We start from the raw sequence: 23,289 nt of genomic DNA on the forward strand, positions 1-23,289 counted from the left end.
GAACCTGAGGGCAGAGGGTGCAACCTGATGGGAACAGTTGTCCTCCACCTCAAAGGCCCCATCATGTAGTCAGGAGGCAGCAAACCAGAGAACCCCAGGACAAATCCAGCCCACCCTGGACACACAGTATCAGCCAACCCTTGACTGAAATCCAGGCTAGCTTTCAGCATTTACAAATGACACACACATAAAATCTGGATTTCTAGCTTCTTATGACAAACAAAGGATCTGGCAACACCGGGCCCACATTCAGTCCCACAGGCCACAGGTGACTTGAGTGAGGAAGGCAGCCCCTCAAACTGCCTCCAGTTCACCCCTGCCCCTGCCAGCTTAGTCTCCTGATACCGAAACAGCCCGTCGGAGCTGTCACTTGGGTTCATGCGTGTTACCTGTCTGGCCCTGGAAAGGCCCTGGAGTTGGTGGCTCCAGCTCCAGGCCAACAGGCGTGTTTAGAAGCAGCCTGCCAGGGGCTGCTGGCCGAGGAGCCACCTCTCCCTGCAGAGGAAAGGGATCCTGCCCAGTGGCAGGCGGTGAGGGCAGAGATCCCTCTTGGAGGATGGCCCCAACATGGCCTCTGGGGGACCAGAGATGCTCAGCCACCAGCTGTGGCAGAGGCATGCGGGAGGGCAGACAAGGCTGCCGCTGTGGCCAGAGGCGGCAGGGCACTGGCAGTTGAGGTTGTCTGTTTATTGGCGAGGAAACTCCTCGAGAGTTAATACAGTGTGATCTTTTCCCAGAGGCGTGTAGAGGGAAGGGGGCCTAGAGGCGTCCCAGAGATAGCTTATAGCAACAGTGCTTTGACCAAGAGCTGCTGGGCACATTTCCTGTAGAAAAGGTGGTGGCCCCCATTACTCCTCCTCTCCCATAGCTATCCCAGAGGGGCGAGTGGCCATCAGGCCTTCGGTGGGAGGGAGTCAGGGAGAGAACAGACAACAGGGGAGACAGACCAGTGATGACCACGGGCGGGGGCGAGCCTCTCCCCTAGACCGGGGTGGCGGAGGAAAGCCTAAATGAGGGGTCAGACTACAGACGTTAAGGAAACGAGATGAGCACGTGCTTCGAGTGTACCCTCTTCCTACCTGACAACCAGGGACTGGAACTGCAGCCTGGGGGCAGCACTGAGAGCAGCCAACAGGGCACCCAATGCCCCAGCATGGCCATCGCAGCCCTGGTCCTGGCAAGGGAGGCTCCCTGTGGAGTAAGGGGAGACAAGGGAAGCTGTTCCTGGAACTGTGAGGGAGAGAGGGATGGATTTGCCCGTCAGGCCCATTCACGTCTGACAGTACAGGCCTCTCAGTCATAAACTCAAACTTAACTGGAGACTTCAGAAACAGAGCTCCTGAGTGAGAGAAACTGAGATCCAGGGGCGCCTGCCCAGGACAGGAAGACAGAGACTCAGAGCCAGGGCCGGGGCAGGAAGAAGCCAGTGCGGCCCAGCGCCACTTCCTGGCCTGCCTGGAAGAGCAGGACCCTGGAGGTGGAGACCCAGGCCAGAGCTCATGGCAGGGGCTGGGCAGGGTGAGGGGGTGGATGTGCTCAGCAGGCACCCTTCCCTGGACCCTGGGACCCTATTTGCCCCTTGGGACTGCAGCATCTGCAGTCATCAGAATCAGGTTGGGCAGGGCCAAGTCACCTCTGCCTGGGGCTTGGAGAAGAAAGAAGAGACTCTTTGGCCCAGAGCAGTCAGAAGCCCCTGAGGAGGAAGAGGCCATCACCCAGAGGATCTCTTCCCTTAGTCATCTTCCTCCTGACTGATCTGAGGGGAGCAGGGCCCCCTTCAAACAGAGCACAGCCCAGGGGCTGGTCCAGGAGGGGGCAGTCCCCAACTGGCTTCTCGTGCTGTTAGCTCTTGTCTCTGGGGGACTTGCTCTTGGCATCACGTTTGTTTCCTAGCAGTTTCAACATCTTCATGGTCTTGAACTTCCCCTTCTTCTTGCCCTCGGGTTCAGCCTCCCTCTGGAACTCTGCAGCACAGACAGAGGAGCACTTAAGTGGAGAAGAGTCCATCCAGGGCAGGCTAGAGTCAGTGACAGGCCTGGGCATGGCCAGCAGGGCTCAGCCAGCCCCACCACTTCCTGTGTGGAGCCTGGGAGGGACAAGCCACTCACCTTTCCCAGCCTCTGTCTCTTCATCTAGAGGATGCGGCCCATCCTCCCCCTCCCACCTCCAGTGTTTGGGGAAAGATCAGGATGGTCAGCACATGCAGAATCCAGGAGTTCTTTTTTTTCTGGAGACTGAGTCTCATACAGGCTGGAGTGCAATGACGCAATCTTGGCCCACTGCAACCTCTGCCTCTTGGGTTCAAGCGATTCTCCTGCCTCAGCCTCCCGAGTAGCTGGGACTACAGAAGCCCGCCACCATGCCTGGCTAATTTTTGTATTTTTAGTAGAGACGGGGTTTCACTGTGTTAGCCAGGATGGCCTCCATCTCCTGAGCTTGTGATCCCCCCGGCCTTGGCCTCCCAAAGTGCTGGGATTACAGGCATGAGCCACCGCACCCGGCCTAGAATCTGGGAATTCTGAAGCATGGCATTCATTTATCTTTTTCTTTTTTTTTGAGACAGAGTCTCGCTCTGTCGCCCAGGCTGGAGTGCAGTGGCCAGATCTCAGCTCACTGCAAGCTCTGCCTCCTGGGTTTACGCCATTCTCTTGCCTCAGCCTCCCGAGTAGCTGGGACTACAGGCGCCTGCCACCTCGCCTGGCTAGTTTTTCTTTTTTGTATTTTTTAGTAGAGACGGGGTTTCACCATGTTAGCCAGGATGGTCTCGATCTCCTGACCTCGTGATCCGCCCGTCTCGGCCTCCCAAAGTGCTGGGATTACAGGCTTGAGCCACCATGCCCGGCCTTCTTTTTTTTTTTTTATGAGACAGACTCTCTGTCACCCAGGCTGGAGTGCAATGGTGTAGTCTCAGCTCACTGCAAACTCTGCCGCCTGGTTCAAGAAATTCTCCTGCCTTAGCCTCCCAAGTAGGTGGGACTACAGAAGTGTGCCACCATACCCAGCTAATTTTTGTATTTTTCATAGAGATGGGGTTTCACCATGTTAGGCCAGGCTGGTCTCAAACTTCTGACCTCAGGCGATGAGCCCACCTCAGCCTCCTAAAGTGCTGGGATTACAGGCATGAGCCACCGTGCCCGGCCCCATTTACCTTTTTTTTTTTTTTTTGAGACGCAGTCTTGCTCTGTCGCCCACGCTGGAGTGCAGTGGCACAATCTCAGCTCACTGCAAGCTCCACCTCCCAGGTTCACGCCATTCTCCTGCCTCAGCCTCCCGAGTAGCTGGGACTACAGACGCCCGCCACCACGCCTGGCTAATTTCTTGTATTTTTAATAGAGATGGGGTTTCACTGTGTTAGCCAGGATGGTCTCGATCTCCTGTCCAGTACTCTTTTAACTGTTCCAAGCACCACTTGGTCCCCAGGAAGCACTGCTGTTTGGGCCCACAGACTCCAACAAAACCAGCTGCAGATCTCAAGGGGGAATGCACAGCTGAGGGCAAATCCACAGTCATCTCTGTGGGCATCAGGGCATCCCACGGCTACCCTCCAAGCCTAAGCCACAGCCTTCCTGGTTGTAGGCTGGCCTCTCTTGCTACACACAGCCCTCTCTGCAAAACAGAGGCTGCGGAGTTTGTGCACAGCCATCCTGGTAGTGCCCACTCCAATCCTCCCTTCAACCAATCCCTCCCTTCTACCCCCAATGCCGAAGTTCAACTGGCACCAGCCTCATCCCCAGCAAGGGCCTCACCTTTCTTCTTGATCATGGCTTCCAACATCTTGTCTTCCTCTTCCTCCCTGAAATAAGCAGCAGCAGTTAGGCTGGGCATGGTGGCTCACGCATGTAATCCCAGCACTTTGGGAGGCCAAGGTGGATCACCTGAGGTCAGGAGTTCGAGATCAGCCTGGCCAACATGGTGAAACCCTGTCTCTACTAAAAATACAAAAAGTAGCTGGGTGTAGTGGCTCATGCCTGTAATCCCAGCTACTCGAGAGGCAGAGGTAGGAGATTTGCTTGAACCTGGGAGGCAGAGGCTGTAGTGATCTAAGGTTACACCATTGCACTACAGCCTGGGCAATAAGAGCGAAATGCTGTCTCAAAAAATAAAAAATAAAAAAAAAAACAGCAGCAGCTGAGAGTCCCACAGGAGGAAGGAGCAGATGCCCTCTCTGTCCACACAGGGCTGAGCAAGGGTGTACTGGGATCGCTGGTAGGAGGGCAGGGCTGGCCTGGCCTGAGGTGTGGGCTGTGTCTTTGGCTCTCCAGGGAGCTGCCCCACCCATGGGGCCATGGGCCTGATCTGCTCTGGCCCTGTCTCCCAGGAGCCCCCAGTCCTGGCCATGTCACCTCTGCCGGTCCTCATCCAGGCAGTTGACGATAGCGTTGCGCTGCTCAATAAGGGTCACAAGCTCCTGCATCAGCACCTTCTCCCGGGCCCGGTCCTCCTCTGTCCAGTCCTTTTCTGCCCAGGGAGAAAAGTTAGGGGGCATGAGTGATAGGAAAGCCCTCTTCCTCCCCCGGCCGCCAGGAGCCACTGCCTAAGTGCTGCAGGCCAGCCCCGTGCTAAATACCATGCTAGATACTAACAGCGCAGAAAGGAAGGGCCCCGATAGGTGGGGCTTACAAGTTCTTGGGAAAAGAAGGTTATTGACAGAAGAGACCAAGGACACCAGGCTGCCTACCAAAGAGCCTGCAAAGGGCCCCAGCAGGGCCAGCAGAGCACATGCTGCAAGAACAGGGCGGCACCAAGAGTCTCATGCTTATGTTCATTCATCCATTCAACAAATGTTCACTAGGTGGCTTCTGGCGGGAGGCAAGATTCAGGAGGGACAGAGTGGGGCAGGGGACAGGAGACAACAGGGAACCCCAGGGCCCCTCCAGCAGGAGAAGCAACATGATCCAAGTGACATACTGGGACATTTATCCAAGGCTGTGGAGGAAGGTAGACTAGAGGGGATGCTGGGGGCAGGGAGCCCAGCAGGAGGCTCCCCTGAAGCCAGGCACACCTGCTGCCCCTCCAGCCTCCTCCCCTATCAAGGCCCCAGCCAACCCACAGGACCACCCCAGGGGCCCACCAGAGTCCTAGTATTTCCCCTCCCCCAGCCTGCAGGCTCCAGGGATGAGTGCCTACACTTGGCCTTCCCTCCACAACATCTACCGCCACAGGCTTCTCTGCCTTCAAATAAGTATCCTAGGCCAGGGCCCGGTGGCTCATGCCTGTAATCCCAGCACTTTGGGAGGCTGAGGCAAGTGGATCACCGGAGGTCTGGAGTTCGAGACCAGCCTGGTCAAATGGTGAAACCTCATTCTACTAAAAATACAAAAATTAGCCAGGCGTGGTGGTGCACATCTGAAATCCCAGATACTAGGGAGGCTGAGGCAGGAGAATTGCTTGAACCCAGGAGGTAGAGGTTGCAGTGAGCTCAGATCATGCCACTGCACTCCAGCCTGAGCAACAGAGCAAGACTCTGTCTCAAAAATAAATAAATAAATAAATATCCTTAGCCAGGTGTGGTGGCGGGCGCCTGTAATCCCAGCTACTGGGGAGGCTGAGGCAGGAGAATCACTTGAACCCGGGAGGCGGAGATTGCAGTGAGCTGAGTTCACGCCATTGCACTCCACCCTGGGTGTCACAGTGACACTCCATCTCAAAAAAACTAATAGGCCGGGTGCAGTGGCTCACACCTATAATCCCAGCACTTTGGGAGGCTGAGGCAGGCAGATCACGCGGTCAGGAGATCGAGACCATCGTGGCTAACACGATGAAACCCCATCTCTACTAAAAATACAAAAAATTAGCTGGGCGTGGTGGCGGGCGTCTGTAGTCCCAGCTACTTGGGAAGCTAAGGCAGGAGAATGGCGTGAACCCGGGAGGCGGAGCTTGCAGTGAGCCAAGATCGCACCACTGCACTCCAGCCTGCGTGACAGAGCGAGACTCCAACTCAAATAATAATAATAACAATAATAAATAGGGCCAGGGCTGAGCACGGTGGATCACGCCTGTAATCCCAGCACTTTGGGAGGCTGAGGTGGGTGGATCACGAGGTCAGGAGATCGAGACCACCCTGGCTAACACGGTGAAACACCATGTCTACTAAAAATACAAAAACAGCCAGGCGGGGTGGCAGGCGCCTCTGTAATCCCAGCTACTAGGGAGGCTGAGGCAGGAGAATGGCGTGAACCTGGGGAGGCGGAGCTTGCAGTGAGCCGAGATTGTGCCACTGCACTCCAGCCTGGGCAACAGAGTGAGACTCCGTCTCAAATAAATAAATAAATAAATAATAAAAAATAAATAGGGCCAAGTGCAGTGGCTCATGCCTGTAATCCCAGCACTTTGGGAGGCTGAGGCGGGTGGATCATGAGGTCAGGAGATCGAGACCATCCTGGCTAACATGGTGAAACCCCGTCTCTACTAAAAATACAAAAAATTAGCCGGGCGTGGTGGCGGGCGCTTGTAGTCCCAGTTACTCGGGAGGCTGAGGCAGGTGAATGGCGTGAACCTGGGAGGCAGAGCTTGCAGTGAGCCAAGATCACACCACTGCACTCCAGCCTGGGTGACAGAGCGAGACTCCATCTCAAAAAATAAAAAATAAATTTAAAAAATAATAATAAATAAATAAATACCCCCCAAAATAAATAAATATCCTGAAGCCCCCTTGGCCACTGCCCCTCTCCCCCATGGCCTCACCTTGCCAAAATTGAGAAGCAGGTGGCCCAACCTGGTTCTGGAGACAGAGCAGGGCCTCCAAATCACCACCCAAGTTTGAATCTCACTTTGCCATTTCCCATATCTGGGGTCTGGGTACGTTATGTCCCCAGTCTACGTGTGGGGAAACGGAGACTCGGGGACATGAAATCTCTGACCAGTGCCACGCAGTAAAGGTGGAGCTGGTATTTGAACCCAGCAGCCTGATGCCCCCAAGCAATGGCCCTCATGGTGTACTGGACTCGGGGCCTCATACACCAGCCTCACCCTTCCAAAAGCAACATCCGGGACAGGCTGACAAGCCCAGGACGCACAGCCACCACAGGAGGGCTGGAGAAGCCCCAGTAAGCCCAGGGCCAGGCTAGCCAGGGAGGCAGAGGAGCCATGCCTACTCTGGCCACAGGGCGCCGCTGTGGGATCCAAGTGGTGACCGCACCCCAGCCTCCTGGAGAGTCGGGAGTGACTCACACAAGGCAGAGGAAGCCTGGGACATTCTGTGGCTTCCCCTGGGATGTTCTAGCCTCCCAAATTCCCCAGTCAGTAGACAGTTTCCCTGCCACCATCCCCACAGTCTGGACTGGCTGTGTGTGCAGGGACAGCCCCAGATCAGAGATGTGGATGGAAGCCCAGCCCCTCACCCACAGCCAAGTCCCTTGACCTCTCTGGCCCTCCACTTCCCATCTGTCAACATGGCACTTGCCCAGGGCTGGCACCATGCCTGAGCCATAAGAAAGTGGTCAAAAGCCTTGGCTCCCAACTCTGGGCTCTCCACAGTCCTGGGGTCTCTGCCTGCTGCTGCGGTTCACTGCATTCCACTGTCACAGGGCATGTGAGGAGCCCTCCTCACCAAACCCCAACTCAGCCACAAGGTAACCGTCAGCCATCAGCCCCTCAACCGTCCACGGTCTTCTGGTCCCAAGAATACCCAAGGAGGTGGGGACCTTCATTCCCGTCTTACACTTGAAGCCACTGAGGCTCAGTGAGGCTAAGAATCCTGCCCAAGGTCACATAGCAAGTTAGCAGCAGAACAAGGAACAGTCTGACCCATGTAGACATCAGGCCGGGCAGGTCCTGGGCCTGATCTTCATTCACTGAGAGTCTGTCATCCCTGGTATCACGGACGTCCACAACCCACACTGTCTGTGCGGTTCCCTCTCCAATGCAGCCCCGGCCAGCTTACTGCCCGTTATAGTCTCTCCCATCCTCGGGGGTGACCCAGACAGCCCTGCCCTGCACCTCCTCCTCTGGCCCTGTCCCTAGTCTGCCTGTGCATCCCCCTGGGGTTTTGTCTGCCCGCTCCCCCACTCCTCCATATCACCAGGCCCCGGGGCAGGTGCCAGGGGAATGCCAGTGGCTGCGCTCACCTGGCTTATTGAGGAGGCACCGGAGCTCATACTCGACATCAGCCTGGCGCTGCTCCAGGTTCTGCTGCTTGAAGCTAGAGGTGGGAATAAGGTGACTCTTAACAATTCTGCCCGAGCCCCGGCTGCCCTGGCCTGTGCTGTTACTGATGAGGGAAGAGGGTAAGGGTTCTCCGTTCTAAGCTCTACGGATTCCAGGGAGGGCTGCCCCGGGTGGGGAGACTCACACATAGATGAGCTCGGACTCTCGCCGCACCAATAGGTGCTTCTCGTGGATGAGCTTGAACCAGTCCACCAGCATGTCATCCTCACGGCCCTCTGGAAGCCAGACACCCACTGAGGCCAGGGCTGGCCACCGTGCCTGGCTCAGTTCCCCAGGGAATAGAGGCTCCTGTCCCCAGCCCCACCCAGCAGGCCCTCCCAGCCGCTCCCGCACCATTCAGGCCACCACGCAGCTTCTCCTCCAGCAGCACCCCACGGTGCTCCAGGGCATCCAGCCGGCGCTCAATGGTATCCATCTCTCCGTGGATGTCCTCCTCAGGGATGTACTGGTCAGCTTGGACCTGCCCAACAGCTCCTGGTCACCTGACGGCCAGCCGAGCCCTCCCTTGCCTGGTCGCTGTCAGGAGCCTTGCCCTCTTCTCTGGCCAGCATTGACCACTGGTGGCTCCAGGGCCCGGGCCCTGCCCCCCACCCCAGCATGGTTAGAAGGCAGGGTCCCAGTGTAGGGAAGGGGTCAGTGTGGGGACAGCCACAACCCTGCATGCCACTGGTCCCAGCACCAACAGGCACACCAGAAGGTGGCATGACTCCCTGCCCTTCACAGAAACGCCTCCTCTCTGCCACTCCAGAAAGGCTATCACAATGTCAGTGAGAGTGACCTTATTACAGAGATAAACTTGAGAACACTCTAATCAGCTTAAGTAGCAGCGTATCATGAGTGCTTGATACTTGAACTTGTTAGTAACAAATTAAAGGCACCACCTACTGCTTTTGGTGGTGAAGGGCTGATCTGCTCCAAATCTTTCCGGACTGCAAGTTAGACCTTCAAGTTGGGCCGCCCAAGAGCGCTCTCTTGAGCATCTGAGGCCAGCTGCCCAGCCAGCCAGCCTCCCTAGAGTCCCAGGGGAAGCCTGCAGCTGCGGAGTGGGAGGTGCCAGCCCAGGCCAGCCTGGTCTCAGGGGTCTCCAAGCTAGTACCTTGCGTTTGATGAGTGGGAAGCCGTGTCCTGGGGCAGGAGGCCTCACAGGCTTGGAACCCTTGGTGGCCTTCTTTGTGACTGGGGATGCTGCAGGCGATGGCTTCCGGTTAAAAGGATTCTCCTTGCAGGAGGACTAAAGGCAAGGAGACGTGACACAGGGTGAGTCTGAGAAGATGGCATGTGAAACCCCAGCAGCCTGATATCTGGGACCGTGGAAAGCAGACCAGCACTCCAGGGCCAGCAGGACCCAGGCAAAGAGACAGTCTCCTCGAATTCCGTCTCTGATGCACTCAGTCATCCAATAAACTTTCCATTTCCAGGGCTCTTCTTGCCTGTCAATTACTGCACTGGATACTTTTTACACTTTTTTGAGACAGTCTCACTCTGTCACCAGGCTGGTGTGCAGCTGTGGCATAACCACGGCTCCACTGCAGCCTCAGCCTCCTAGGGCTCCAGCGATCCTCCCAGCTCAGCCTCTCGAGAAGCTGAGACTACAGGCTCACACCACCATGCCTGGCTAATTTTTTGTATTTTTTTTTGTAAAGACACGTCTCACTTTGTTGCCCAGGCTGGTCTCAAACTCCTGGGCTCAAGTGATCCTCCTGCCTGGGCCTTCCAAAGTGCTGGGATGACCACACCTCGCCTTTTTATACATTTGTGTTGAATTCTCCCAAGCACCCTGCCAAGTGGGTATCACAATGCCCATTTCTTTTTTTTTTTTTTTTTTTTTTTTTTTGAGACGGAGTCTCGCTCTGTTGCCCAAACTGGAGTGCAGTGGCCAGATTTCAGCTCACTGCAAGCTCCGCCTTTCAGGTTGACGCCATTCTCCTGCCTCAGCCTCCCGAGTAGCTGGGACTACAGGCGCCCGCCACCTCACCCGGCTAGTTTTTTGTATTTTTTTTTTTTTTTTTTTTTTTTTGAGGCGGAGTCTCGCTCTGTCGCCCAGGCTGGAGTACAGTGGCCGGATCTCAGCTCACTGCAAGCTCCGCCTCCCGGGTTTACGCCACTCTCCTGCCTCAGCCTCCCGAGTAGCTGGGACTACAGGCGCCTGCCACCTCGCCCGGCTAGTTTTTTGTATTTTTTAGTAGAGACGGGGTTTCACCATGTTAGCCAGGATGGTCTCGATCTCCTGACCTTGTGATCCGCCCATCTCGGCCTCCCAAAGTGCTGGGATTACAGGCTTGAGCCACCGGGCCCAGCCCACAATGCCCATTTCACAGCTGAGTAAACTCAAGTTCAGAGAGGTTTAGTCATTTGCTCATGGCCACACACTTCCCATGAGCCCGGGCTGGGATGAGAATCTGTCTGTTTCAGGGCCTGGGCAGCCATCTAGCATTGAGGGGTAGTGGTTAGAACCTTGCCCATGTGGTAGGCAGTGCCCTATTATGCCCCAGTGGTGGGGGTGCCTGGCTGTGCTAGCCTCAGGGAAGGCAGGGGTTTCCCTAGAGGCACAGAGTGGCATGGAGTGTAGGGCAAGACAGAGCTCTGGTAGTTCATTCAGGCCTCATAACCACCCTCTCCCCAGTGGGGACTCTGAGGCTCAGAGAGGTGAAGTTCTTCGCCCAGGGTCACCCAGCCAGGAAGTGCCTGACCAGATGGAGTAAGAGGGTACCTCCCTCCCTGCCAGAGAAAGATCTCATCCTCTGCTGCCCAGCCCAGTACCCACACACCCAGAGCCCAGGCTCTGCATTCTTCCGTGCCTCTGGGGAGACCCCTACCCTCTCTGAGGCCAGCACAGCCGGGGCAGCCCCACCACCGGGGCATGGCAAGGCCCTGCCCACCACATGGGCAACGTCACTATTTCCCAACCACTCTTCCCAGCTCATGGGAAACAGGAGTCACTGTGAGTCCCTTACAGAGGCCTCACCTGAGACCTGGGATGCTCCAAGAAGCACTGACCCAGCTTTCCCTCAGCAGCTGCAGAGCAGGGGGAGGTCTGTGCCAGCCCAGGCGGAGAGGCTTTCGGGGTGGGGTCTGCTCTGGGGTTTCTGAAGCAGGGAGGGTGCCAGGGCCCAAGTCTGGGCACAGCAAGGAGCCAGGACTTCGCTCCCACACGGCAGCACCTACCCAATGACCCAGGGTGGCACCTGAAGGTCCCCACTGCCTCTGAAATTCTCTCCTAATCCTGGGGTGACAGTGGGACAGGGGTTCCCCACAAGGAGGTGTACTTGGGGTTTTGCCCCCTCCAACACACCCAGAGGGGCCGGCAGAGCCAAGCAGCCCAAAGCCCCTGAGCCCCTCAAAGGTTTTCAGCCTTTTCTCAGCCTCAAAACTTCAGACCAATCTTTACGCAGCCCAGGACACAAAACAGGAGAAACCGAAGCTGACCCACCCCCGTGCCCTCCACCACCAAGGAGCCAGGGAGTCTTCCGAGCACTCAGGACACTTAGTGCTAGGCAGCCCCTCACCATGTGTGGGAGCCCGAGGCCCAGAGGAGAATGGGGCCTGCTCCAGGACACACAGCAGATGGGAGGCAGAGCCAGAAGCAGTGCCCAAGAGGCTCTTGCCAGGGCCAGGGAAGGTTCAGTGGTGCCTGAGGCACATGGGCAGGGTCAGGCCACAATTTCAGCTGCCCCACAAAGGCCATCCTGCCACCCTCTACCTGGGGCCAGATGAGCCTTGAGAGCTCAGAGGCCTGCAGAGCATGGGACCTTCCAAAAGGGCTGTGGCTGCAAGAGAGGCCCCTCATGAACTAGGTGTCCGGAGGAAAGTCCTGAGCCCAGGCAATCCCCAGGTTCTCAGTGTGGGGCTGAGAAATAGGTGAGCCCACAGCACACAGCATATGTGGAACAGGAGCAGCCTGGACGGGTGCCTAGCCAGACCCTCCCCACGCCCATGTCACCCAAGAAAAGACAAAGCCCAGCAAGGGAGCAGGAGGACAGGATAGGGCCACATCTGCTCTGCTCGGTAAACACCCCCATGGCACACAACGGAAGCATCCAGGAAAGCAGTGTGTCCTGGGTCCTTCTGCCTGTTGGGGGCTGACCCCCTGCCCACTACAAACTCCACATGCAGCAGCGTGCTCATTACAACCCCTCCCCCTGACCTGGCTGGGAGCGCCTTGGAGATAAGGGACCACAATGTCCACATGACCTGGGGAGCCCAGGCAGCCATGCACTTGGGAGGCATTCAGAAACCCCAGCTCCCCTGTTCCATGGTGGGGAGACCCAGGTCTCTGCAGAAGGGAGTCATCCCCTCCGCTCTGTGCCCTACCATGGGTCACCTTCCAAAACGACCATTATGCCTATCTCCCTGAGCAGATCGTGAGCCCCTGGAGGCCAAAGACAAGGTCTTTTTTTTTTCTGAGACAGAGTCTTACTCTGTCACCCAGGCTGTGGGCCATCTCAGCTCACTGCAACCTCCCCTTCCCGGGTTCAAGCAATTCTGCCTCAGCCTCCCGAGTAGCTGGGATTACAGGTGCCCACCACCACACCTGGCTAATTTTTGTATTTTTAGTAAAGATGGGGTTTCACCATGCTGGCCAGGCTGGTCTCAAACTCCTATTCTCAAGTGATCCGCCTGCCTCAGCCTCCTAAAGTGCTGGGATTATAGGTGTGAGCCACCGCGCCCGGCCAGGACAGGGTTTTAATACAACTCTGCCCAGGGTCTGGCATCAGTAGAGCCTGAGTGAATGGAAGAGTGGACAGACAATACGGGATGACTAGTGGCTGGTGAATGGAACCCAAATAGGCCAGTGCAGATGATGGGAGGCAAACAGGGGCCCTGATACCTAAGACCTGGAAGGCTATGCGTGTGGACAGGTGGATAGATGGGTGGGAGCTCTGGCAGATGGATGGAAGAAGGCACACTGGGTTTGTGCCTCAATGAACAGAGTGGGTAATGGGTAGATAGGCTGGCCAAGGCCACTCAGGAAATCAGAGGCCAGCAAAGATAGAAAAGGCCCTGAACAGCCGGGCGTGGTGGCTCACGCCTGTAATCCCAGCACTTTGGGAGGCCGAGGTGGGCGGATCATGAGGTCAGGAGATCGAGACCATCCTGGCTAACATGTTGAAACCCTGTCTCTACTAAAAACACACACACACACACAAAAAATTAGCCAGGCGTGGTGGTGGGCACCTGTAGTCCCAGCTACTCGGGAGGTTGAGGCAGAATGGCATGAACCTGGGAGGTGGAGCTTGCAGTGAGCCAAGATCGTGCCACTGCACTCCAGCCTGGGCCACAGAGCAAGACTCCATCTCAAAAAAAAAAAAAAAAAAAGAGAAGGCCCTGGACATTTCTGCCCTGAGACCAGACCCACATCCACTAGAGAGGATGTCACTTTTAGCGAGGGTGAGGGGTACTCACCTTTACCTGCAGCTGTGGGGACGAGCTTCCAGGGGAAGGCACGGGGCTCCTGTCTCCAACCAACAAGAGAGGTGTTGGGGTGGCGCCACTGCAGGGCTTGGCTGGCTGGGGACCTGGGCTGCCCCTGGTCCTGGGGGCAAGGCCAGGGCTGGCTTGAGGCATTTGTTCCACTCTAGGCTCCACTAGCTCCCCAGAGGACGCCAGAGAGGAGTTGGTAGAGAGGCTGACAGGGTTTCCAGGGGTGCCAGGGGCATGGACAGCAGGCTCTGAGGAGCTCTTGGGCACAGCTGGCGGCTCCAGAAGCTCCCCACCTGCAGTCTGGCTGGAGCTCTCGGATGACAGGCTCTCCACACTGAGCGCTGGCGATGGTGTGGCTGAGGGCGGCTCCGAGTGCGAGAGGCGGGAGGCGTGGAGAGCTGTGCAGACGAGCACCAGGACACCTCACAAGGGGAGCATCACAAGGGCTTCCAGCCCCACCTCTCAGCTCCACTCTCAACAGAGCCGCAGGCAGCCCTGGAAACCCAAGCCCTCCACATCGAGACAGGGCCAAGGCCCAGGGAACAGCAAATGCCCAGCAGGACCGAAGTTGTGAGGTGCATCCAGCCACCCGAGTCCATCCTGCCCCTCCCACCTTGCATTCTGCCTGCTGCCTCCACTTCCCCACACTCCCCACAGCCCCCGTGAAGGCACCCACAGCAAAACCACCTTGGGAATGCCAGAGGAAGAGAGGCGGCCTCTCGTCTGCCCCTGATCTGCAGTGTGGAGGCAGGGGGGAGGGGCACACAGCCCTCGCTGTGTCCCAGAGCCACCAGCTCTGGGACAGGCACTGCCGGGCACCAATTTCTCTCCTTGTGGCTGACAGATATGATGCTTCCAAACACATTATCTGCATTTTCCAGATGAGGCAACAGGTTCAGAGAGGAGAGGGTGCTCACCCCAGAAAAGGCTGGGATTGAATCCACTGTATCTGACTCTAGAGCTCATGCCCCTCTGCTGTCCCCTGAAGCTGTCCACCACCTCCACCTAGACAGGCCAGCCTCAGCTGGGCTCCCAGGGCTCCACTCGGACCCCCTGAGCACCTGCCTCTGCCAGCTCTGACATGCTCTTGTCCCACTGTGTGAGGGGGTCCCATGGGACTCTCAGAGGCGGCCAGACCCAGCCGTGGTGAAGGTGAGGGCCAAAAACCCAGCTCAGGGTATCAGAAGACTGGGAGAAGGTGAGGGCCAAAAACTCCAGCATGCCTGGGTGAGGGGGTAAGCACTGGGCGGAGGAGGCCCAGCAGCCTGGAGCTGAGCCACCATGTCACATGGAGGACTACAGACAGACTCAGGGACAGTCAGAGTCATTACACCTGATCACACATGGCCAGGTGAGAGCCCAGGTCGCTCAGGAACAGCAGCGATAGTGACGGAGTTAGGATTCAAGCAAACCCCTCCTTTCTGTGAGCCCCTCGCTGCACTGAGGACACCAATGGACATCACATTTAACGAGCACGACAGGGAGGGTGAAGAGATGGACTCAGGCCAGACTCTGTGGGTTCAAATCCTGCCTCCACAGCTTAAGCACTGAGAGGCTTTAGGCAAACTACTTAGCCTCTCTGTGCCTCAGTCTCCTCACCTGCAAAGTGGAGGTGACGATACCTACTCACAGGTTTGCTCTAGGATTAAATGAGAGGTCACCCATGAAACACACGGTGCCTGGCCTGGGAGGCTCTGCCTCACCATACCCCCACCTCAGGCCCGGGCCCCACCTCCAAGTTCCGACTGTCAGGAGAGCTCCAGGAAAGGCACTTACCCAGTGGGGATGCGCTGGGAGCGCGGGGGGCAGGGCGCTTCTTTGTCTTGGGGCTGCTGGTAGGGGTGATGCCGTACCAGGGGTGCAGGGACTTAGGTGTGGATTCCAGGTGGCCCAGGGCAGGGCTGGTGGCCAGGCTGGGTGCAGCCGGAGCCTCTTCCTCCTCGTCCTCCTCCTCTTCCTCAAAAGGGTTATAGGGTTTGGGCTCCAGGCTGGCCGCTGGGCTCGGCTGGGCCACCTCCTCGGTGCCTCCATTCTCCACCTGCCTGCTGTCCTGGCTTGGTGGCCCAGGACTGCTGCTTGGGGGAAGTGGGGCTGGCTTCTTCTTTGGTTCCGCCTGCACCAGCGTGATCCATGGGGGGTCCTTCCTGGGGGCTGGTGTCCTGGAGGGAGGGGGGAGGCAGCAGAAACCATTAGCAGAGGCAAGAGGTCAGTTTCCTTCTCTCTCTAGACAGTTTGGAGGCCACTTCAAAGGGGGTGGATGAGAAACGGCCGTTTCCCTTCTCCCACCCCCAGCACCATGGGACCAGTCTGAAATGGACTGTTACAGTCACAGCCCTTGAGGCCCAGAGAATGTGAACCTTCAAGTCACAGAGCTGCTGTTAATCCAGCCCAGGAAAGGATCGACGAGGGACTCTGTCATCTACAACCCATGTAACCTGGGAAAGTCACCTGCTCGCCCTCTGTATTAGTCTCTCCTTCTACTCAATGGGGACCTTAATCATCCTTGCCTCACAGGGTTGGTGTAAGGATGCAGTGAGCTATGGAGTCCAGCACTGGGCAGGGCACCAGGGCACCTGCTGAGTGCCAGGGGCTCAGTAAACATTAACAACTGGCACAGCCATGGCCCACCTGGCTCCCTACAGACCGACCACATAGGGGAAGCGTGGCCCCCAAATAACAGCTGAAGTAGATGTCCGCCACATGAAGCAGGGTCCTGTGCTGCAGGACCTGAGGGACAGGTACTACAGCTGAGCTTTTTCAGGTCTTTCTATACTCTGCTGCTAAGCCTCAAATCAACTCTATAATCAAGGCTAGGCCTCCCACGTTACAGGCAAAGGAGCCTGGAGAGATGACGGGAACCAGAGGTGGCTGCCTGCACCGGGCACTGCCCACAGGACCAGGGACCTGGGGAGGGGGCCGGGCAGTGGCTGCAAGAATCCCAGGGTGAGCCTCAGGAGAGGGGGTGTGGGCCCAGCTCTCCTTCCCCTCCTGAGCCCCACGTTGCTCATCCACAGGAAGCCTCTCTCCCACCCGGCCCCAGAGTACCCCAATTCCCACCACCAGGGCCTCTGAAGCAGGAACGCTCCTCAGGGATCAACATACCCCTCAGATGGCTTCAGAGTCCCCCTCGGCTTAGGGACAGGCGGTTCGTGCAGTCTTCCTACATGCGAAATGACAGTGAGCCAGGCCTTCATGGACAGCAGGAGGTGGGCACCCAGGGAGCCAGCCACAGCAGCTGCCTCCCCAGGAGCGCCCCGCCTTCCTCCTGCACCCTCGCACCTCCCCAGCCCAGCCCATGGAAATTAGATAAGCACACAGGTGGCTGAGAACAGTCAGGGGTCAAGGCCAGGCCACCTGAGATCCCATTTGCATTTCATTTAAGAAGATGCAACCCAGATCCCCTCAGACACCCCCCCCAGTGTGGGCAGAAAACATCATCTCAGTTCAGCCCGGGAGCCACCTCCTCCTGGAAGTCCCGGACTCCTGAGTGTCCTCTACGAATCCCACAACAGCCCCTGCTCCCCTCCTTCCAACGTCACAAGACTTCCACAATCCACTGAAACCCGTGCCTCTGTGCCTGTCTCCACCTCAACGCTGGGAGTGCCCTGAAGGCACAGATAGGCCTGAACAGTATTCTGTGTCCCCAGCGGCCAGCTCAGATCCAGCCTCCACGAGAGCTGAACAAATAGAATGTTCTGGTGCAAGTCGCAGGGTGACCCTGGGAGTCTCTCTCCCCGTGGCCACCAATGCCTTCCCTAATGGAATGATAAGGGCTGCCCAGCAGCCTTATACAAGGAGTCTCAATCCTACAAGCTCACTGAAACCCGGGGAGGTCATCTGGGAGCATTTCACAATGTCGGGCTGGGGGAGAATGTACCCACAGAATGAGCCGGGGGTCTCCACTGAAGCTCACACTGGCTCTGAGGCCCACCTGACCCCTCTGCTCTCCCACAAGCCCCTGAGGTCTCCCCTTCCAGACATGGGCAAGCATAGAGGCTGGGCTTGGAGGTCACCTGCGGTGTGCCTGTGGATGGGCCAGGACACACAGGAAGGACACCAATGTACAGAGTCCCAGAGACCTTGGGGACACACGGGCACATTGGAGTGGCACTTACTACCTACCCTGAAACTAAAGCCCACAAGAACAGATGCAAAAGAGCGCATGCAGAGGAAGGCAGCATAGGGGTGGGGCCTGGGTCTGTTTTCTTTGCACCATCCCAGCATGGAGAACAGAGCACAGCAGAGGCCACAGGAACTCGGCATTTGTGGCAGGAATTAATAACCTCAGAAACAGGCCAGGCACGGTGGCTCACACCTGTAATCCCAGCACTTTGGGAGACCAAGGCAGGCGGATCACCTGAAGTCAGGAGTTCGAGACCAGCCTGGCCAACATGATGAAAACCCGTTTCTACCCAAAAATACAAAAATTAGCCAGGCATGGTGGTATGCCCCTATAGTCCCATCTACTTGGGAGGCTAGGGCAGGAGAATCACTTGAACCTGGAAGGCAGAGGTTGCAGTGAGCCAAGATCGTGCCATTGTACTCCAGCCTGGATGACAGAGTGAGATTCCATCTCAAAAAAAAATAAAAAGTAAGAGCCGGGTGCCGTGGCTCATGCCTGTAATCCCAGCACTTTGGGAGGCTGAGGAGGGCAGATCACCTGAGGTCGGGCATTTGAGACCAGCCTGGCCAACATGGTGAAACCTCATCTTTACTAAAAATACAAAAATTAGGGCCGGGCGCGGTGGCTCAAGCCTGTAATCCCAGCACTTTGGGAGGCCGAGACGGGTGGATCACGAGGTCAGAAGATCAAGACCATCCTGGCTAACACGGTGAAACCCCGTCTCTACTAAAAAATACAAAAAAAAAACTAGCCGGGCGAGGTGGCGGGCGCCTGTAGTCCCAGCTACTCTGGAGGCTGAGGCTGGAGAATGGCGTAAACCTGGGAGGCGGAGCTTGCAGTGAGCTGAGATCCGGCCACTGCACTCCAGCCTGGGCCACAGAGCGAGACTCCGTCTCAAAAAAAAAAAAAAAAAAATTAGCTAGGCTGTGGTAGCCTGTAATCCCAGCTACTCAGGAGGCTGAGACAGGAGAACTGATTGAACCCGGGAGGCGGAGGTTGCAGTGAGTCGAAATTGTGCCATTGCACTCCAGCTTTGGTGACAGTGGGATTCCGTCTCAAAAATAATAATAATAGGTTGGACGCCATGGCTCACGCCTGTAATCCCAGCACTTTGGGGGGCCGAGGCAGGCAGATCACCTAAGGTAGGGAGTTCAAGACCAGCCTGACCAACATAGAGAAACCCTGTCTCTACTGGGTCTCTATTAAAAAAAAAAAAAAAATACAAAATTAGCCGGGCATGGTGGCGCATGCCTATAATCCTAGCTACTCGGGAGGCTGAGGCAGGAGAATCACTTGAACCCAGGAGGCGGAAGTTGCAGTGAGCCGAGATCGCACCACTGCACTCCAGCCTGGGGGACAAGAGCGAAACTCCCGTCTCAAAATAAATAAATAAATAAATAATAACAACCTCAAAAACACAGGCAGTCCCCAACACAGCACAGTACACAGCAGCACAGACAGAGAGGGGCCGACAGACACTCCCAGACACACAGACTTCAGTAGTGCACTGCCACCCAGTGCACCCTGCCCCGACTGCACCCTGCTCACCGTTCACGAGGCTGCTGCTGCCAGCCTGCTCCACCAGGTTCTCCTGCTGCAGACTGGAGCGGGGCCGGGGTGTGGGGGGTGCTGGGGCGATGCTCTCGGAGGCCTTCCTGGGGGCAGGGGTGGGACGGCCTGCAGGGGTACTAGCCAGCTCCTGTGGTTTGCCAGGAACCCGGGGTTTGGTAGGGATCTGGGGCCGGGCCTCAGGGCTGGCCTTGGGTCCATCGGCCTCAGCCCCTGCAGGAGCACTGGAGCTGGGGCTGCCTCCTGGAACATCCTTGGCATCTTCTGTGAGTTGCTGCTGGTGCTGCTGCTTTGGCTGTGAGAAAGGCCCAGGCCTGGTCCCTGACCGTGTCCCCGGGCCCAGCCTGGCACAGTGTTCTGCACACACAAAGGTGCCCTCCTCGGGCCCATTCTCATAAGCCCCAGGGAGCAGGGTGCTGGAGCACCGCCGACACCTGGCAGGGGACAGGACAGGGGTTCACTTAGCCAGGCAACCAGGCCCAGCCACTGGCTACCCCTCCAGCCGCACCCAGGGCTGTCTCCTCCCTTCCCTCCTCCCAACTGCCAGCCAAGCTCCAGGCTTCATACTCTAGACTTCCCAGAGGATAAAGAAAACAGTAACTGTCAGAAGCATAGTGGAACAATAAGATACCAAAATCACACAAAATCAGCAACAGAAGTTGTGAAACATGCCTTCAGTTTATGCTGCAAGAGGAAGAAGCAAAGGTCCCCCCGAGAGGTGGCATCCAGTGAATGGCTGCATCCAGGAGCGGCTCAGGAAAATAAAGCAGTGGTTTTTACCCAATCAGGTGGTGTTTTGTGTTTTCTTTTCTTTTTCTTTTTTTTCTTTTTGAGATGGAGTCTCACTCTTGTTGCCCAGGCTGGAGTGCAATGGTGCGACCTCAGCTCACTGCAACCTCCGCCTCTCGGGTTCAAGCGATTCTCCTGCCTCAGCCTTCCGAGTAGCTGGGATTACAGGCATCTGCCACCATGCCTGGCTAATTTTTTTTTGGTATTTTTAGTAGAGACGGAGTTTCACCATGTTGGCCAGGCTGGTCTCAAACTCCTAACCTCAAGTGATCCACCTGCCTACGCCTCCCAAAGTGCTGGGATTACAGGCGTGAGCCACCGCTCCCGTCTATGTTTCGTTAATGAAATAGAATAAGATACAATGTATAAGACTGTATCATACAAGAAAGGCCAAATAGTGCTTTGTGAAACTCTTACTCCAGCTGTGCCTCTACTTACACAGTTTTATTTCAGGTAAATATTTACATCTAGTCACAATGTCAAGTGTATTTTTTACTGGGAGTTACTATAAAAAGTTTCTTTTTATTTTTGAGGCATGGCTCACTGTCACCCAGGTTGGAGTAGAGTAGTGCACTCATAACTCACTGCAGCCTCAAACTCCTGGGCTCAAGTGATCCTCCTCCTGCCTCTGTCCTTTGTCTCCCAAGTGCCTAAGACTACAGGTGTGTGCCACTACACTTGGCTAATTTTTTTTTTTTTTTTTTTTTTTTTGAGACGGAGTCTCGCCCTGTCACCCAGGCTGGAGTGCAATGGTGTGATCTCAGCTCACTGCAACCTCCACCTCCCGGGTTCAACCAATTCCTGCCTTAGCTTTCCGAATAGCTAGGATTACAGGTGCCTACCACCATGCCCAGCTAATTTTTGTATTTTTAGTAGAGACAAGGTTTCACCATGTTGATCAGGCTTGGTCTCAGACTCCTGACCTCAGGTGATTCACCTTCCTCGGCCTCCCAAAGTGCTGGGATTACAGGCGTGAGCCACTGCGCCCAGCTCAAGTATTTTATTTTCTTTCTTCAATGGCCCTTTTTTTTTTTTTTTTTTTTGAGACAGAGTCTCGCTCTGTCACCCAGGCTGGAGTGCAGTAGCGTGATCTCAGCTCCCTGTAACCTCAGCCTCCCGGGTTCAAGAGATTCTCCTGCCTCAGCCTCTCAAGTAGCTGGGATTAGAGGTGTGCACCACCACGCCCGGCTAATTTTCAATGGCTTTTAAAGTATACATGGCTTTTAAAGTGCTCCTTCATCATCACCCAGTAATCCTCAAGGAGCCTGGGCGCTGGAAGGAGAACCCCTGTGCTCTAGCCCTGTTTCCGTCTCGAATCATGTGGCTGAGCGAATACTTTTCCCCTCACTAAGCCTTGATTTGCTCATCAGTAAAATGGGGATAAGCCAGGGGCTCTGGCGCGAAGGGCCTGGCAAGGTGTGCCTGGCGCACTGTGTGTGCTGAACCCATGGTAGCACCCTCCCTGGTTTTGGGGATAACGGGCGGCCCTGGCCACTCACCGGAAGCAGTGGCGGTGGTACAGCCTGCCGTCAGCCAGGTAGCGCTGTACCAAGTGCACATGCTGCTGGCAGGCCGCACACGTGCTGCTGGGGGTCTGGCCGGTGCCCTGCTCTGACAGGCTGCCTGAGGAAAGCTCCTCGCCCTGCAGAGAACAAGGTGGGGAGGTTGGGAGCAGGACACGGTCACCAGCCATCTTGTTCACATCACGTCCCTCTCCCTCCCTCCAACGGCCACCATCACTCAAGTGTGCACCAGGTTTCATGGTGGAAATGGACTTCATCAGGGCCCCAGGAGGGGCAGAGGGCAAGAGGCTGCCACTGTCTCCCAGGTGAGGAAGCCAAAGCCCAGAAAGGGAGAAAGCCTTATTCAAGGTCACTGAGCCAGTGTGGAAACACGAAAATCCTGACTTCCGGTTTCTGAGGCTTCCTTCCCCCAAGGCAGGCAGCTCCTGGCTGTGCAGCTCCTTCCCCTTAGCGGCTCCTGCCCCCTCCTCCTCCCCTTTGGGGACCCCCCCCCCCGACAGGTTCCTGTCCTCCCAGGCCCACTTCAGCTGCCTTTTCTGTTCTCTCCTAGAACTGCCATGGATTTAAATCCCAGTTTCTCTATGTCCAAGCACAGTGAACCTGAGCAAGCTGCTTGAGTGTGGGCTTGGGTCTGCCCTGCAGAATGAAACTGTATAACCCCCGCCAGCCTCACCCCCATGTACCTTCATGGGGACCCCGCCCTGGGGCTAGCTCCCTCCAGCAAGGAGCGGATGGGAGCAGGAGGGGAAGGCCCTTTATACACTGTAAGGTGCTGTCCAGATGTGAAGGGCTGGTGTCACTTCCTCTAAGCCCTTCAAACAGATGACTGGCAATTGGCCCCACTTCCTTACTGAGTAACCTTGGACAAATGACTAAACCTCACTAAGCCTCGGTTTCCTCATCTGAGTATCAGGGCCCATAATGCTGATCTCTCTGGGTTGTTGAGAGGATTAAAGGAAATCAAGCCAGGAATTTCAGAGCTGTCTCCACAGGAATCAAGGGGAATCTGTGCTTTACTACGTGTGTAACTCCTGACAGTCCCATGATGGTGAAGTCAGCATTGTGGACCGCCCTCTCTGCCCTTGCCAGAGCTGGCATCTCCTGACCCCACCTGAGCCCTGGAGAAGGAGGTAGAGTTCCCTCCCCACAGAATGGGACTGGCCTCCTGACCCATGCCTCACTGCCCCAGTCAGGGACACCTATTCCCAAAGCCAGTGTGGCAGGGACAGAGAACAAGCACCCTCTGAACACTGTCAGGGCTAACTTTCCTCACATGACCCAGTCACTGCAATGATAGTTGTCCACATAACTCACCCCCTCCACCCCCGGCCCTCCCACCTCTCCAGGGATCTGCCTACCTGAACCACATCTTCTGGTTCCACTGAAGTGGGTGCTACAGATGGCGGGGAACAGGGTGCCAGGCCCTTTCTGGGTGGTGAGACACCAGCTGCCAAGAGATAGGAAAGGGGCCCTGAAGCAGGTGCAGATCCTGGAGTCCCAGGAGGTCCCAACCTGGCCAAAGACTTGAGACCTGTAGCCATCACCTTAAGGCAGACCACGTCATGCAGTGGGACAGGAGCTGGCTTCCACTTCACACGGGCCTGGGGATGCCTCCAGTTTTCAGCTAAGTGCTGAGGACAAGCCTCCATCAAATGGGGAGAGTGACTCCTACTGCACATAGCCAATCTGAACAATGGT

At 56.4% G+C, this 23,289-nt stretch overlaps 2 protein-coding genes across 4 annotated transcripts in view; one reads left to right on the top strand and one right to left on the bottom strand.

Annotated features, from left to right (window-relative positions):
• Positions 1–9,511, top strand: part of C13H22orf23 (chromosome 13 C22orf23 homolog) — an 18,732-nt gene extending 9,221 nt beyond the window's left edge. The window contains exon 7 of the mRNA XM_030914455.1: positions 9,393–9,511. Within this exon, the coding sequence (XP_030770315.1) occupies positions 9,393–9,401 (9 nt within the window). The 3' untranslated portion in view covers positions 9,402–9,511. The remainder of the gene's footprint in view (positions 1–9,392) is intronic.
• Positions 667–23,289, bottom strand: part of MICALL1 (MICAL like 1) — a 35,736-nt gene continuing 13,113 nt past the window's right edge. The window contains exons 4-16 of one of the 3 annotated variants that reach the window (XM_030914451.1): positions 22,950–23,038; positions 21,568–21,710; positions 19,259–19,713; positions 16,690–16,747; positions 15,364–15,746; positions 13,570–13,985; positions 9,263–9,397; positions 8,500–8,626; positions 8,291–8,381; positions 8,067–8,140; positions 4,344–4,458; positions 3,747–3,793; positions 667–1,964 (exon numbers count right to left, since the gene is read on the bottom strand). In XM_030914451.1, coding sequence (XP_030770311.1) covers positions 1,843–1,964; positions 3,747–3,793; positions 4,344–4,458; positions 8,067–8,140; positions 8,291–8,381; positions 8,500–8,626; positions 9,263–9,397; positions 13,570–13,985; positions 15,364–15,746; positions 16,690–16,747; positions 19,259–19,713; positions 21,568–21,710; positions 22,950–23,038 — 2,255 coding nt within the window. In that variant the 3' untranslated portion in view covers positions 667–1,842. Of the gene's footprint in view, positions 1,965–3,302; positions 3,462–3,746; positions 3,794–4,343; positions 4,459–8,066; positions 8,141–8,290; positions 8,382–8,499; positions 8,627–9,262; positions 9,398–13,569; positions 13,986–15,363; positions 15,747–16,689; positions 16,748–19,258; positions 19,714–21,567; positions 21,711–22,949; positions 23,039–23,289 lie in introns of those variants that run through there. The other 2 variants (XM_030914453.1, XM_030914452.1) reach the window with 2 other exon arrangements.

Source organism: Rhinopithecus roxellana, chromosome 13, assembly GCF_007565055.1.
Source record: "Rhinopithecus roxellana isolate Shanxi Qingling chromosome 13, ASM756505v1, whole genome shotgun sequence".
In the NCBI taxonomy this organism is placed as follows: Eukaryota; Metazoa; Chordata; class Mammalia; order Primates; family Cercopithecidae; genus Rhinopithecus; species Rhinopithecus roxellana.